Genomic DNA, 17,667 nt, shown 5'->3' on the forward strand with positions numbered 1-17,667 from the left:
CGCATGACTGGAATGCTGCCATGGATGGCTACAGGCTCTTTAGGAAGGACAGGCCAGGAAGGCGAGGAGGGGGAGTCACCCTTTATGTGAGAGAGCAGCGGGAATGCATGGAGCCCTGCCTAGGGGTGGACGATGGGCTGTCCGAGAGCTTATGGTTAAGGATTAAGGGGCAGACTCACATGGGTGACACTGTTGTGGGTGTTTGCTACAGGCCACCTGATCAGGAAGAGGAAGTAGATGAGGCCTTCTGCAGACAGCTGGAAGTAGCCTCGTGATCACAGGCCCTGGTCCTCGTGGGGGACTTGAACCATCCTGATATCTGATCTGCTGGAGGATCAACACAGCAAGGCCCAAGCAATCCAGGAGGTTCCTGGAGAGCACTGATGATAACTTCCTGACACAGGTGGTGGAGGAGCCAACGAGGAGAGGTGTGCTGCTGGACCTTGTACTAACAAACAAGGAAGGGCCTGCTGCTGAATGGGGCAGGGGCCCTGGTGACAAAGGACATAGAAAAGGCTGAAGCACTGAATGCCTCTTTACTGGTAAGACCAGCCCTCAGGAATCCCAGGCCCTGGAGATCAGGGAGAAAGTCTGGAGAAAGGAAGGCTTTCCCTTGGTCGAGGAGGATTGGGTTAGGGATCGCTTCAGCAAACTGGACACACACAAGTCCATGGGCCCTGATGGGATGCACCCACAAGTGCTGAGGGAGCTGGCTGATGTCATTGCTAGGCCACCCTCAGTCATCTTTGAAAGGACATGGAGAACAGGAGAGGTGCCTGAAGACTGGAAGAAAGCCAATGTCACTCCAGTCTTCAAAAAGGGCAAGAAGGAGGACCCGGGGAACTACAAGCCAGTCAGCCTCACCTCAACCCCTGGAAAGGTGATGGAACAGCTCATCCTGGATGCCATCTCTAAGCATGTGGAGGACAAGAAGTTGATCAGGAGTAGTCAGCATGGATTCACCAAGGGGAAATCATGCTTAACCAACCTGATAGCCTTCTATGATGGGATGACTGGCTGGGTAGATGAGGGGAGAGCAGTGGATGTTGTCTACCTTGACTTCAGGAAGGCTTTCGACACTGTCTCCCATAACATTCTCATAGGTGAGCTCTGGCAAGGGATGTCAAGGAGAGCAAGAAGGGCTTCTTTAAATACATCAGTAACAAAAGAAAGACTAGGGAAAATGTGGGTCTGCTACTGAATGGGGGGCAGGGGCAAAGAAGGCCAATGGTATCTTGGCCTGCATTAAGAAAAGCATTGCCAGCAGGTTGAGGGAGGTAATCCTCCCCCTCTCCTCAGCCCTGTTGAGGCTGCACCTGGAGTGCTGTGTCCAGTTTTGGGCTCCCCAGTACAAGAGAGATATGGAGCTACTGGACCAAGTCCAGTGAAGGGCTACTAAGATGACTAAGGGACTGGAGCATCTCTCCTATGAGGAAAAGCTGAGAGAGCTGGGCCTGTTCAGCCTGGAGAAGAGAAGGCTGGGGGGGGGGGGGAATCTTATCAATGTGCATAAGTATCTGAAGGGAGGGTGTAGAGAGGACGGGGCCATACTATTTTCAGTGGTGCCCAGTGACAGGATGAGAGGCAATAGGCACAAACTGGAACAGAGGCAGTTCTGTCTGAACATGAGGAAAAACTCCTTTACTGTGAGGGTGACAGAGCACTGGACCAGGTTGCCCAGAGAGGTTGTGGAGTCTCCATCCTTGCAGATGTTCAAAAGCCATCTGGACAGGGTCCTGGGCAGCCTGCTCTAGGTGACCCTGCTTGAGCAGGGAGGTTGGACTAGATGATCTCCAGAGGTCCCTTCCAACCTCAACCATTCTGTGATTCTACTTTTGTCGTTTTGAGCCCCAAATCAAATCTGTATTCTTAGTAATTGTTTCATGATAACTAATGATATTATTGATACGTTACACAATTCTGTGCAATGTGCTCTTGGTGACCCTGTTTGAGCGGGGGGGGGGGGGGGGGGTTGGACTAGATGATCTCCAGAGGTCCTTTCCAGCCTCAGCCTTTCTGCAATTCTGCGGAAAATATAGTAGCCCTCATACAAACAGCATCAATGGCCTGATCCTGTTCCCCTCTCCTCTTGATCAGGATGAAAGCCTGTTAATGGAAAATATATACATACCTAGAACACAAACCCTTCCAGTAGCTGGCCTGGGATCTCCTGGTCTCACAGTTAACCCACCCCACCCCCCAAGAAAAAAATCTCTCCAGTAGTCAAATTGCAGACCCTCTGGGTGTCTCTACTAACCAACCCAGACTTGGTCTCTCTGATACCTGGCTCCCAATCCTGTTATCCTACTTACCAGCTCATCTGGCTTGACGTTTACTAGTGATTATACATGCCTACATACACACCCCCGCTATGTGCATGCGCTCTGGTCTCTCATTGCTGGCACCTCAGGCTTGTGGGCTCCTACAACCCTGTGGCCCCTTCTTCAGTGGCTGGCACATAGACCTCCATGCACAAGGAATGTAGAGCCCCCTCACCCAGGAAAAATAGTTAGAAAGGGAGTTTAGTAAGACAGGGCAGACTGATGCTTGGGCACAGGGTGTGGCCAGGCTGACCAGCAACCCATTTACATGTTACGGGTCCCCTTTATCCCTCTATCTTCCTATGCTTGTTCCTCCCTGATCCATCTTGCTCTCTCCCTTTCCCCACCTTTTGGTCCTTCCCCTAAACACCCCATAGTAAGTCTTGCACAATCTGAAAATGCTCTTTCCCTGCATCCCATGAGTCCCATACCCCTTTAGGCAGTACTCCCCCACCCCAGAGTCTGCATGGCAACTGGGGAAAACTTGTCTTGTTGCCTTCTCTTGATGAGTCTCATACCCTGCCCATGGACTGGTTGTCCTTTGATAGCCCTGGGAATATCCAAGTCAGGGTTCTCTGGTGGCTTTGATTAGGTTATTGGCATTCCTCTGCTGCTCCTTTGTCTTTACAGAGATTAACTTTTAATTGCAAAACCTAACACGCTCCGCTTGTAGGCCTGGTGTCCGAAATACTCGGTTTTATTTCCTTTTGCACTACTAGGCCAGCTCTTACTTATTTTGGAAATGTTTAAGAAGGTTAAGTGTGGCAACTTCTCTTCCAATACGGAGCTGAGTTAAGATGTAGTGTAGGCAGTAAACTGGCAAGCAGACAAGCACTGACCAGCCAACCTCAGAACTGGAGATAAAGCAGAAAAGCTTTTTACCAAGCAAGTGTCCCAACTCTTTCAGTAATGCCCTTTGGAACCAGAACCCCTTGATTTAAAGAGCTCTGTGTGCCTCATGAGAGCTGAGACTTAAAGTCTCACTTTAACAAAGTGGTCTTGGAAAACATAGACATTTTGTGTCAGGAGAATAAACCCAGAAAAAAGCTGGCAGAGGGAAAGAAAAACAATTCTCTCTTATGCTATCCACTCAAGTATCAGCAATGCCTGCTGTAAGGCAGACAGCTGTAGCTAGCATCTTCCTATGACCAGCTAGGCTTACAGAAGCAAGCACCAGCAAATTTCTAAATTCATAGCCTTTCAAAATCATCATTTTGAATGGCATTCTAACTTTTACAGGGTTTAGAGAAGACAAAGTGAGAGATCTAAAAACTTGCAAAAATAAGAGTTTCTTTGAACCCAAAATAACATAAATGTACTGAAAAAATTATAATAGAATGTAAAAGCTTACATGGAATCATTTAAATGTTAGCATTGTTCTACCCTGAGGAATTCTCAAACACTTTCTTACAGTGAAAACATAACTTACAAGAGAATGCCTTCACAACCACTCCCACTCACTGTCACAGAGAATCTGTTTTCAGTCAGATAATACACCCATAGAAACTACACTTGCTTGCAAGGAAAAGTAATACTAGGAAAGTGTTGTCTTTAATGTAGGACATGTGCTGTCCTTTATAATAAAAGGAAATGAGAACTGTCATGCCTACTTTAGTCAAGTTTTAAACTTGTTCTATTCCTCTTCCCACCCCTGTTCTGTCACACTTGCCACTGCATGTGCTTCTTGGCTACTGGCTTGTACTTTCCCCAAATGCATGACCCAACCATCTGCCTGCCATACCATGTATCTATCTTTCTTTTTCTTGGTCTCATGAGCATGGTCACCCTGTTGGCTTCATGATCTGAAGCTTCTTTTTTCTCTCCTGTTAACCTACACATGAAGTATCTGAAATATGCCAAAATATGATTCCTCTTCTAGTCTCAAATCCTTTTTATATGCCTCAGGCTTATTTCTCATAGTAAAGTGCCTAAACATCCCTAACAGTACTTGAAAACAAGGAAAGGAGCAAAAATTAATGACAAAACAGCTTTACATATACCACTACAGACTTCAAGAGCCATTACTGACCTGTGGATCACAGTTCATAGAATCACAGAATAACTTAGGTAGGAAGGGATCTCTGGAGGTCTCTGGTCCAACCTCCAGCTCAAAGTAGGGGCAACTAGAGCAGGTTTCTCGGGGCCCTGTCCAGTCAAGGTTTGAATATCTCCAAGGATGGAGTTCTCACAACCTCTCTGGGCCTCTGTTCCAGCATTTGACCATCCTCATGGGGAAAAAGGTTTTTTCTTATAACAAATCAGAATTTCCCATGTTGCAACTTGTGCCCATTGCCTCTCATCCCTGTGCACCTCTGAGAAGAGACTGTCTCCATCTCCTCTATACCCTGCCATTAGGTAGTTGTAGGCAGGAATAAGGTCTCCCCTGAGCCTTCTCTTCTCAAGGCTGAACAAACCCAGTGCTCTCAGCCTCTCCTAGTACATCGTGTGCTCCAGCCCCCAACCATCTTGGTGGCCCCCTACTGGCCTGCGGATGATTTTCTGTCTGTGTTGATCTGTGTGGCCGGCCATGCATATACGTACTTTGTGCATGTGTGCCTACTGGAAACACATGCTCAACCTTGCTACTGGCTGGACCTGGGGGGCATGGAGCTGCAGCAGCCTCGCCTCTGTCAGGCTACCTGATTCAGCAACTCCTAACAGAGTGTACCTAAATAGAATAGCTAATTTCCACCTAGCCTTGTGCAAAGATATGAGTTTACAAGGAAAGTTGGGATGAGTTGTACCATCGCCAGATGTGTTAAGCAATCAGTGGCTGAAAGAAAAAGTTTGGTCAAGTCTATGAAGTCTGACTTAAGGTGAAGGCAGTTTGACTGTTTGCTCAGCTGAGCCATGCTACTTAGTTCTCTGAAACCTAATCACTTGTTCCCATTGTTCACTTTCTCCTTTTTTTTCCTCGCTCTTTTATGTTTTTCTTGTTTTGTTTTAACACAAGTTTTAAAAATCTTTAAAGATTTTTTTTTTAAATAAGACAATCTCTAAGCCTTGCAGGACTCAACAGAGAAGTAGCAGTTCTTAATTTGTTTTGTCTACCCTTAGGATTTTCTGTGTTCCTTTTCTTCACATTTCTCTCAGCTATAGAATTAATTCTCAGGTGGTTCCCCCCCCCCTCCGACTGTGTTCTCCCAAGCTGAATCTTTTTGTCATCCTTTCCATACTTACAAAAAAATCTCAGGCCCTTGATCCTATGCTATTAAATGAGAAATTTTACCATTGACTTTAATGAGTGCAGGATTTAGCTCTGCAGCTATTAATATTTTCTTGCCCTTGTTACTGTTTACAGCTCTCCTCAGTTCAAGTTTTTTTTGTTCATAGAATTCACATGCTGTTTGCCAGTTTCCAGATTAACAGAAATGCTAAATAAGACCATGCACAGTGCCAATTCCTGTGCTGCTACATTACCAACTTTGTGCTGATACAATGCTTCATACCATTTGGAGCAGAGACCTAGAAACAATTGAAGTTTACCTGTAGAAACTGAGAGGATTGGTATTACTGAGAGGGAATACCTTCGAAGATGCCTTTAGGAGAGACAGTTGATCATTAAGGTATAGTGAATCAAAACTCTTTAGGTTTTTAGCATAATGCTACCCTCTAGTGGAATATCGTTGCATTAAAAAGCAAGAACATTCTTTGTCCATTAGCAACAAGTTTTTAACTAGACCTGATAGCCTCAGTTATCCTTATTGTGAGGAGAGGGTGCACTGGTGTAAATGTCATTACTTGGGCCTGTTTATCAGTGCACGTGTGTATTTGTGTATTGATAATTGAAAGTAGAAAAGCTGAAAAAGTCTCCTCACTATTCTCTAAGGTAAAATGCATTGAAAACTTAATTTTAAAATAAACTGGATGATTTCTATTCTGTGATCATTTTCATAAGATCATTATTCTAGAGAAGATGGAGGAGAACAGTTCTCACTGAATAGGAATTCATTTTAAAATCTTTTTAAAAGTAAATAACATTTACTGAATAGCATAAAAGTAACTAACATTTCATGTGTACAGAATCTCTAAATTCTTGTCACACATTGTTCACTCATTTGTTCTTTTTGTTTCCTACTTCTAAGGGAACTCTTCCCAAGTGTGTTTTTTCCTCAAAACCTGTGATAAATATGTATGCATCTGGTTCAAGTTGGCATTCTGTTATCTTTGAGTGTTTGGGTTTTTTTTAGGGGCAGAGAGGCAAACTTCTAAACTTTCAATTAATTAACATAGTGTAGGGATTAAAATAGGGAAAATTGATCAACAAACTGTAAAATTTCATAAGAAGGAGAGTGATTACTGTGGTAGCAGGAATGAGGTGGGAAAAGACTAGCTTGCTGGAATTCCTAGCCAATTTGGATAAATGGGTGAGGTTGAAGTTTTGGCAGCCACATGATAGGCTTGAAGAAGGATCAGAAAAAATTGTAACAGAGCTGAATTTGTGAGGCTTTTTTTTTTAAAAAAAAGAATAAGTGATGTGACTTCTGAAAAATAAGGTTCTGCTGACTTCAGTGGGAGGTCTAGGTATTTAAATATGGGTTTAGCTCCTAAGCTAAGGTTTTTATTTTAATTTTTCATTTTAATGGTTTGCTTGAGATTTTCCCCTTCTGTTGCACTAAAGGATATAAAAGTAATGTTGCCCTCTGGACCTGATATTGCTATTAGTAGTGGCGGATTGTGCTAATACTAGATTTTTTCTGTTAAATTCTGATCATAGAATTTATAGTTAGGAAGCAATCATAAAAAGCTTGGGACATTTCTTGACTTCAAGAGGATGATTAGAAGAAGATTAATGTCATTGCTTTCTTCCAGTAACTTTGTTTCTATGAAGCTTTCTGTACTTGCACTGAACTATGAAAAGCATGCTTAAATTGATGGTGAAAGAGGACTTTGATCAAAATTCCATGTGTTGTATACACTAGTTACTTTCTTGAAGGCTCTTAACTTCTTTCAATTGCAGTAGTAAATTTTCATGGGCCTTGATGACGATGCTTCCCCTGTGCTTATCTAAATTAACAACAAAGAGCTGAAACCACACAGTGCAAATGGCCAAAACTTTAGAAATTATGAAGCCTTTTTCTGACATGGCCAAAACTTTAGAAATTATGAAGCCTTTTTCTGACATAGGCAGTGTGACTGATTTGCAATGCAGAGATCAAACTCCAAAAAGGAAGAAGCTGGAGAGCTGATGTGACATAACTTTGAATGCATCTTAATTTTCTTTTGTACTTCAAAAAAATCTTAATTTCTACCCCCAGATACAATGTTAAGAATGGTTGTGGCATTTTTCAGAATTGAAATATTAGAAAGTATGAAAATAAACACAAAAGCTGGATGGGAGGGGGGTCGGGGGTCAAGTTGGTGATTGTGTGGTTTTGTGGATTGTTTTTTTTTCTTCTCTCAAGTAAAAGTTCCAGATCAACCACTATACTGTTTAACTTTCAGAGTGTTTTGAACCAAGCTGCTGAACAGAACAGGGGGAAAAGTGTCTAGATTTTATAGCCTAACGAAATTATCATTTTGAGTACTTGACTGTGGTTTTTATTTTACTTTGTGTTCAAGACTTTCATTTTGGATGACTATTGCCTTTTTTTAAAGATATAAATATGCTTAAAAATTGGGTCATATTACGCATCAGCTGCATAAAAGCTTCTTGGCTGACTTTCTTTTTGGTTGTTGGAGGGGAATAGCAAAAAACCTGTATCATTAAAGCACAATGAAATTAATGTTGCTTACGAGCAATTTGATTTGTTTGCAGGTGTCAGCTGTGATGCATGTTTAAAAGGAAATTTTCGAGGTCGCAGATACAAGTGTTTAATTTGCTACGATTACGATTTGTGTGCAACTTGTTATGAAAGTGGTGCAACAACAACAAGGCATACAACTGACCATCCAATGCAGTGCATACTAACAAGAGTAGATTTTGGTAAGTAATAATTTAATTGATATTATTGCTACTTGCAGTAGTTACAAACATAATACATATTTTTGTTTCATTGCTTATTAAGTACTTTTTTCCACAAATAGCATGCTGAAAATTATACCAAGTTCCTGTCTCTTTGATAAAAGGCTTGTTTTCTCTTTGGTTCTAGCATATGAAAATTGTTTTATGCTTTTGGGTCAGGTGTTTTAGCACACAGCACATTATCAAACTATTATTTCTGATAAAAATGATTACTCCTAAATTAACTTCCAATTCAAAAGGTGTAGCAAATCTATGCACGCACACACCCTTTCCCCCAATATGCTGTACCAGAAAGTGCCATGGTGAAGAAGAGAAACAGTGGTGAGAGTTAGGGGGAATGTTATTCTCTGGTTACATCTGGGCATGTTAATGCAGCAGGGGTTGTAGGCTGTACTGAATGTGGAAGAATAGTGGCAAGGGCTAGCAAGTAGTCCACTTGGGACTTGTTTGAAGTTCTTTTTGACTGCAAAAACACTTCAATATTGAAAAGTTGCTATCATCCCCCCCCTCAAATGTCATTTCTGTCACATCATGCTTATAACACTGGTGTTGTAATTCTTGTGAATAAACCTTTACATTAAGATGTTGCTGACATTGGATGCTTATTTCTTTTTATGCCTGTTCTAAACCCGCAAAGCTATCATTTTATTAAAAACTGTTTTTAGCGATTTGAACCATATTGTTCTTTAAATTTTCATCTCTTTTTAAATATAATAATCTCTTAAAAGTTGAGGCCTTAGGAATTTTAGTCAATTTTTAAAACTTTTTGATTAAAAAAATAAAAATTTATTCACGTATATTACATATGGAGTTAAACAGCAGTGTTGTCATAAACATTATGTGTACATGATTCATAGGGGAAAGAGGACTGATGTATGCTTGCTGTGGAGCTATAAGTTAGCATTAAATGGTAAAAGTTTGAATGTAATACAATGGGAAAATTTATTTTAAGTCTTTTATCTCTTAAAAAGTCCTAGCAACCAAGCTGGTGAATGCTCTGTGCATCTAGAAAACACTTTGTTCCTGGAAACCTGAATATTTTTCTTTGAAAGTCTCTAAGCAAACACACCTTTGGATTAGGGTGTTACGTAATTTTAAAAATGCCTTATTTAAATCTGTATGAAGAATCCAGTCAGGAAGATGGAAGCAACTTTACAGTGAACTAGGGAGAGGGGCTGATCCAAAGGACTTCTAGGGCTACTTCCAAATCATTTGGATTCTTTAGAGTATGGGAGATATTTCTGCCTCTACGGCTTCTTTAAGTAAGAATAATAATAATAAAAAAAACCCCAAGTTTTTCTATTATTTTCATGTGTCTTGATATTTGAACACTGTTCCCTCAGAAACAGTGTTAGTAAGAGGAGAAGAAAATGCTGACGTGCAGCTCTTCAACAAGACTTTTGGTTTGGTTAAACTCCTGGAACAACATGAGAGGAAAGAGCACATCACTGAATTCTAAACCACAACAAAGGCTAATGGCAGAAAACACCAAAGTAAAAGTCACCTTGTGAATTTATGCAGCAGAGCGAAATAAAGGATGTTTATAAATGTCCTTCTGCTTAGGCTTTAGGGAGGGTTATGACCTCATTCTTAAAATATTTATGCCTTTCTATTACAATCCTGTATGGAATGTAAAATATAAAAGAATATGTACAGTGTGGTTTAAAAAAAATGTCGTCTAGAGAAAGTGTAGTAACTTTTTAAAGGGCACTTTATAAACAAGGAGATCATGTGACTTTGAGGAACATGGAAGAATTTCGGCGATGAGGAAAAATTATAATTAATGCTGGAGTTAGTCCAACTTGTTTCAGAGTTGTCAGGTTAGCTGTTCTAGTGAAACTAAAAATCACCAAGCAAGGATGTATGAGCAGATTAAAAGAAAACATCCTGAAAGGAAAGGTCAGCAGTATAAAACTAAATGAAAGAAGATAGAACCCAAGAGAGATGTTGTTTGCAGTCTACGGAAGTATGAGCAGGAAACAATGAAGAATACTGGGGGAAAAGACTTGAAGTAAAAATATAGAATGGAAGACTGTTAATGGAGGTAGATGCATGATTCCTAGAGTACCTGTCCATTGACAAAACTCAGAATTGTTGCTTGCAGTCAGGTTTGATTCAAAGGTTCCAATTAATGAAGCTTCTTGATCAGTGTTAGAGAAGTATCTCCAAAAAAAAAAAAAAAAAAAAAAAGTAGGCTTGTCAGCATTCAATTTCTTCAACCTTTTAGTTCAAATGTTAGTGTGAAATCAGCTTATTACTTGTATGATGATATTTTTAGTTTACGTGCATATATTAAATTTAAATGAAATTGCACTTGTATAAAATAAGAAAAGTGATATTAAAATTCCTGTCTTCTGTGTACCCTCTTAAAATAATATGTCTCCTCAGTATACAAGGACAAATTGCTACAACATTTAGTCCTGAATCAGCTCCTTCAAATACTGCTTTTGTCTGAGGAACTCTAGTGTATTTTTTCTCTCTAGTTGCTAACCTCCTGGCTCTCATTCAGAATGTGCTAGCTCTATGTGGTTGATGAAGCAAAATAGCTTTTTTTGGCGGAGATTGTCAGATGTGAGATGTCTTAAAGATGTTTTTTTAGGAAACACTATAGTTTCCAAATACCACTTTGACTTGAACTTTGTATGCTATTTTGCTTTTGTATGCTATTGAGTCCTCTTTAGAGAGTGTTCTCATCCTTTTAGCATCATCTTAGTGCTCTTCCTCTGTAAGCAGTGAGGGAAACTTTTCCTTGAGAGATGTAATTTAGTCTGAAGTCAAAATACAGGGAACTGCATCTAGCCATTGCTTTCTTTCCAAGGTTTTTCTTCTAATTGGTCAAGCAGCTGTTTTTGCTAAAGAATTACTAAACAACCCTGTCTTCCTTCCTAGCTCTTCTGAAAACAGGATGTTACAGGTCTACCAAAGAGGAATCTGAAGAGCTAGGGGCCAGAACTTTTGCGTAGGAAATAAGTTGGAAGAGGTTAAAACCCAGTATCTCAAGGATTTCTTTGTGGCCAGAAGGGATAGTTCTTTGGTCATGAACCAGTCCCATCAGAACAATATTACAACTGTAAGTAGAAACAGGAATACAACTATAGGCTGTCTCCCTTCTGCAGCCTTGGAGGCATGACCTGTTCATTTTTCCCCCTCCTATGCTTCCCCTAATAACCAGGACCTTAGCAAGTGGACCTTTAAAGATGTTATACTGTAACTGTGTGTGTTTTCTGAGAATTCTTGATGTCCTTGTAAAGACAAAACAGGTGGAGAAATAGCCAGCATATGCTCTTAAATTGGACAGAAAAATGAAGATTCATGATATGGTTACTTGATGACCAAGCTTTTATTTTTTGATGATACTTTAAACAAAACATATCTTGTCTCCTTTATTTCAGATTATAAAAGGTCTATGGGACAATACTTTGGTAAGGAAAAGTGGAGAGGTTAAGGATGAGGACAAAAAAGGTGGGGAGGGTATCAACTTCTGAGGAAAAAACCTCTGGATTTGTTGGCGAGTTGTTTCACTGTCAATGGGCGCATTTTTATTTATTTTTTTTTTCTGGGGAAAGGCATAGTTATTTGACATGTGAACACAAGTTTGCTGTGAGCTATAGGAAAGGAGTAGGAGGAAGCATGAATAGGAAGAATGTACAGCAGTATAACCAAGAGGCTGGAAGGAACACAGTGGATATATATATATATTTTTAACTATTTGTTTCAGACCCTTGAAAAGGGCTGGAAGCATATGATTTGATAGCACTTGTCAGTTTTCCATCCTCTGTGGTAAGACAATGTGTACTGTTTGAATTTTTGACATCTGGGCAGAACTAATGCCATTAAGGGGGAGATTTTTACCCCCATGCTAATCGGTTTTCCACCGTCCTCGGACTTTTTGTCCTGTGTCATTTGTTCATCTGAGAAGTTGGGGTGGGTAGCCCTCTCCTTGGAAATATTTCTGGTTTCGAAATGAGGCGAGATTCATAGGTTAGAGGTATCTAGACCACCTAATGATTTAGAGTTGGGGGGGGGGGGTTTGTTTTTGTCTAGATAATAGATCTAGCAAACAAAAATTATAAAAATAAGTTTAAGAAAATCTTCCTAAGAATAGTGATGTGCAGGAGTGTTTTTTTTTTCTTTTTTCTCGCTCCTTCTCCCACTCCTTCTCCCGTTCCTTCCTCTTAATAATAATACCAATAAATGGGTATTTGTTTGTCTGGAGGGTTATACCAAAGCTTGAGGGAAATCAAATGAGCAACTAAATGAGCTATCATTAGCTCATGATATGTTTGACATTTAGCAATTCCTATAGGACTGCAGAATATTTTGCATGAGTCCTTGCTGAAATACTAAGCTTCAAATGATAGCATAGTATTTGCATGTGCTATTTTAAAGTAAAAGCAGTTAAACTTAGGTACTTTTTTCAATTCTTCTAATTAGAAATTTGATCTTTTTATTTATCTTTGCACCTAAAACCTTTATATAGGTTCCAACTTTCTTATATTTGTAGGGCTGTGGAGAAGTGAGAACTACAGTTTACTCTAGTACTGCATTGCCTTTGCAGAATGCCACTGTAGGAATGATTATGTGAATGCTTTCAAGCCCTTCCTTTTTGTATACTGTATGTATACTGTAACAACTTCTGTAATAAGTTTCTTTATCAATAGACAAATTCCATTTAATGTCTAACAGGGATTCTTTCATACATCTTCATTGCAGCGTTTTACGCTTGTGTATTTCACTTGACAAGTATGTTGGATCCTTGACCTTTCAAATACCTTTTTCCCCTGACAAAAGGTGCATCCCAACTTGTATTGCTTATCCATTTTGTAGACTTCAGTGACATCTTAAAAATGTCTCTTGTTTAAATTGTTTTTGCTTTGCTCACTTGAAACAATGGTGTTTTTATTTATTTGAACATACTACAGTATATCTGTGGTGTTTTACCCTCACTCAAGGTTTTGGCAATATCAGAATTGGAATCTGAATGTGGATCTTGGAAGCTTTCTGAAAAGTATTTCATGACGTCGTGCACTGAAGTGGCACTAGATTGGAACTTAAATCTTTTGGAGTTCTGTGAATTATACATGTCTTCTGTGTGTTGTATTTGAAACAGTCTCCATAGGATTCTTCATTGCTAAGCCCCACAGATTGATATCGCACTTCAAACATATAGTTAAAAGTTGTATATTAAACTGCACAAGAAAATCAATCCTGTCATGTCAATAAAAGTACTACGGAAGATTTACAAACAAGACCGATGGTCACCAGATTGAAAATTTGGATGCTGTAATTTTAGAAAAGCTACTTGGGTTGAAATGTAATTGGTGCATACAAGTAAATTAAATTTGATTCAGACTTTCTTCTGTTGGATGCTATTGCTCACCACCTTGACATGGAGACTGTTGGAGTTCTGAATTCTAAGGGGGTAATTATGCTGTCACAGCCCTACTTCCTTTTTGGCTATCTATCAGAACTAACATATTCATATATAATTGATTAAAAAAATAATAGTTCTGAGTTCTGATAAGTACTTCAGATAGCTGTGTTATAGTTTCAAAAAAAGTTTAACATTTGGAATCTTCTGTTTTTGTTAATGTTTTACTTTTTTGAGCATCTTGAACACTCTCTGGGCTGGTAAATATTTAGCTTTTAAACCAAATAAGTAGATTTAAAGACTGTAAGATGTATTCTTCTGCTCTTGCAGCATTGTTTTCTTCAGTTAAATATGACATGTTTCTTAGCTTTTGGCCAATAAATTTTCCCATGGATATAGCAAGTTCTTCAGTAGGACTTGCTCTTCCCAGCCTTGCGCATTCTTGCCATGGATTCTAGAGGATCAGTTATGGACAGATGTATTGAATTAAGACATACTGGATATCCCCCACATTAGGATGCCAGCTGAATGTCTGGCATTATCTCCAGGAAATGCTTATCTTCTGTATGTTGAGTGGTTCAGGTGCATTCAGAATTGAGTCTTGATGCATGTTTTACAAGGCCTTTGGGAAATTCCCTCTAATAATGATTCTGGACTTTTGTTTCTGTTAGTACTGTATAAATGACTCTTAAGTTTGGGGAGGCATCTTTTGGGCATCTATTCTGATTTAGATTGCTGCCTTTCACTCTGTGTGGTCCTGTCATATCTGAATTTGCAGTTCCAGCCTCTTCATCCAAAAAGTTATTACTCTTCTGCCTGTACTTCATTATAAAGAAAACTTAGAAAATCTCAAATGCTACTTCAGTGGATTATGATTTAATTGGCAGGAGAACTTTCTCTTTTGGATGGTTTGGCCTGTGGTACTTTCTTTTTGTTAGGAGTAACTGAGACTAGATTCGGGATGGTAACTTAAGCTTAGCGTGATAGTTAATTTGATGGGACAGGCTAAAATGCTCAATTTGTCTGGCAGTGTTTCCTTTTTGGCAAGGTTTTCTGTCTACTGTGGCTTTTTTTCTTTAACCTTGTCCAGAAAAGAGATACCTTTCTCTTGTCGTCCTGTACTGAAGCTCTCTGGAAGCAATTTCCTGAATAAGGGAAACAGGAACTTAGTGAACATAAGCTATGTGTTCTGCAGCTTATTGAATCCTTGGAATTACATTGATTCTATATCTTTAACTCTACTTATTACCCATTTGCAAATATGGTTTGATGCATTGGTCTTGGAGTATTAATCCTCAAAATATCCAGTTGTAGGTCAAATACTGTTTGTTTGCTGTGTGGTTAAATGTACAGCTCTCACAGCAAGATTCTATAGGTAAGCTATATTTGAAGAATGAGTTTCTCTAGCCAAGGTAATGTCTTCTGTATGGCTATAGAAATAACAGAACCATTGTTCTGCTCTTCCTAGTCCTGTCTCAAAGACAGGTCAGTAGCAGAAGATATGAAAAACCTTGGAAAATTGCTACTTGTGCCTGCAGGAAAATGTATTCCTAACACAGGCTAGATGGATAGATAGTGCCTTGTGGTGCAAAAATATGAGTTTTTATATTTTCTGAAATTTGCCCCTATATTTGTTTATAACAGAACACTTGCAATTCTAGGCAAATGCCTATCAGTTATTTATCAGCAAGTTCAAGTAATAAAAAAGGCAGTGAAAGGATTTAAAATTTGTTCAAGAAAAATACATTTTTGTCTTGATATGCAAGTGAAAATTAAAGCTTGTTTCATAATCCCTATGGGGGGGGAAGGAAACTGACTTTTTTAGCATAGCTTCATGATTGGTTTGGCTCATGTTAATGTGCTAAATTAGCAGCTTAAGGGAGGCTGCTACTTCAGTAATCAAGAAGTGCTGAAGTGTTGAAACTGGTACATAACAGATCTCAAACACCTTCTTATTTTCATTAAACAGACTCCTAGAGTTTATATTCAAGACTTCTTTCTAAAACTTCCCTTTATTGTTAAACACTGGTTCAGCTATGGCACCAGTATCACCATATGGAGTGCTGGTGTCACTGAGGCGTTTTAAATTACCCCTTCTAATCTAGATCTGTTGTGAGTAGGGTTGAGAGCACAGTGCATCTACAGTAATGTTATCTCTGGTACAAGGTCACCTATGGTAAAAACAAGAATGGAGAAAAAGCGAAGGTTCAGCAGTACCATCAACCTTTGCTCTTACTGAATATTAGAAAGTTATGTTGTTCGCTCGTGAAAATGTGTAGTCTGTCTATTCTTTTGGCAGTTGAGTCATTGAACAACTTCTTTAATATCAGCATATGCCCTTTGTGCAGAATTAAAATTTTTATTTTGATTAAATATTGAATGAATGAATTTGATTACATGCACATATGTGTATATATACACAGGCTATATAAATAAAATAATAGACCATGCTGCTTGAAAACAGCCCTTCCTAAAACATCATCTTTTCCAGATTTGTACTATGGTGGAGAAGCTTTCTCTGTAGAGCAGCCACAGTCTTTTACTTGTCCTTATTGTGGAAAGATGGGTTATACGGAAACATCTCTTCAAGAACACGTTACTTCTGAACATGCAGAAACATCAACAGAAGTGGTAAGCAGCTTTCAGCATTGTTTTTCAATTATGATGGAAGTATATGAAAAATTTCTCTTCCAAAAAATTACTATATTTTCTTCCTTGAAGTTAGTTCCTGATTTTTTCCCCCCCGTTGTTTCTTTTTTTCCTTGTTCATTTAAATGCTGTGTAGGAAGGTATGTACCTGTATTTGAGATGAGAATGTTTTTATTAAGGTTTATTTAATTAGTGAAGCCACCCAAGAAAATGCTTCATTTAAGTTGTGTATATGTAAAATGATTAAGTCATCTTGAGCTCTGAACCTGTTACTTCTGGTTTTTAATTGGGCAACTTCTAATGCTGCAGTAGTGTGCAATATTTTATTTCCACATAGCTTTTTTTTCCCCCCATCAGTGTTAGTACTGATGCAGTTATTTTCTGACTATAGGGTGAATATAGCAAAGAATCATCGAGTTCAGATTTTTAATGGTTGATGTTAAATTAGTCTGACAATTTTCTGTTAGTTTTTGTTGCTTGTATCTTAACAATGGAAAAGATGTATTTAACTCTTTAAAAACAAACAGAAGAAAATCCAAAAAACATTTTCTGAAAATAAGTGGACACATCAGAATTTTTCTACGTTTTACAGGTATCTTAATAGAATGAGATTGATCACGTGGGTGGGGGAGCACTGTTTAGTTGTTCTGATAATTAGGCTGCCCCTTTTTGGAGCTTATTTACTGTATGTTAGGTAATATTTAGAATCTTTTTATGGTTATTCTGTATAGCAGTGTCTCTCCCCTCACAACCAGTTGCCTAGCTGCCAAACTGGCTCACAGTGTCCTATAAGACCATAGCTTTGTCAGCCTTTCCTAGCTGTGAGACAGGGAAAGGTATGCAGCTGATCTGTTGGATGTGGGTGGTGGGTGGTTTTTTTTTTTTTTTTTTTTTTTTAAGCTTTCGTAGCCTGGTATATTTGTGCATCAAAATTTGTTCTTCTATTACAATTGTTACTGCTGTTTCCCTCTACCACTAGCGTTAAAAAAGATGGCATAATTAAGAACACGCCTCATGAAATATTTCTATTGACAGTTGTTTATCTAAGGTGTTAGTGCTCGACATTTTAACTTACTTGGAGCAGAAAAAATTATAGCTGAGCAGCTAATAATCTTTTTGTTGAGGTAGTTTATATCATGCTTGAGATTTGTGACCTCAGATTCTAAAACATTATCACAACTTCCTTTCTGGAAAGGCCTGTTGATAGAAAAAGCTACATATGTGGGTGCTCTTGAAATTCCAATCTGTGTATGAGAGTTCAAATATATTTGATTTTTACAAAGATGGGGCTAAAATAGCCCTATTTTCTCTCTTCTCCCCCCAGCAAAGATAAGTTATTAAATTCTGTTGAAAAATTTTGG

The 17,667-nt window shown here is 38.9% G+C and overlaps 1 protein-coding gene across 1 annotated transcript in view; it reads left to right on the plus strand.

The window, feature by feature from the left end:
* Positions 1 to 526: 526 nt before the first annotated feature.
* The window catches only part of LOC135324154 (E3 ubiquitin-protein ligase KCMF1-like), a 33,076-nt gene continuing 15,935 nt past the window's right edge, over positions 527 to 17,667 (plus strand). The window contains exons 1-3 of the mRNA XM_064499752.1: positions 527 to 1,103; positions 8,080 to 8,247; positions 16,149 to 16,288. Of these exons, the coding sequence (XP_064355822.1) occupies positions 671 to 1,103; positions 8,080 to 8,247; positions 16,149 to 16,288 (741 nt within the window). The 5' untranslated portion in view covers positions 527 to 670. The remainder of the gene's footprint in view (positions 1,104 to 8,079; positions 8,248 to 16,148; positions 16,289 to 17,667) is intronic.

Source organism: Dromaius novaehollandiae, chromosome W (assembly GCF_036370855.1).
Source record: "Dromaius novaehollandiae isolate bDroNov1 chromosome W, bDroNov1.hap1, whole genome shotgun sequence".
NCBI classification, from domain to species: Eukaryota; Metazoa; Chordata; class Aves; order Casuariiformes; family Dromaiidae; genus Dromaius; species Dromaius novaehollandiae.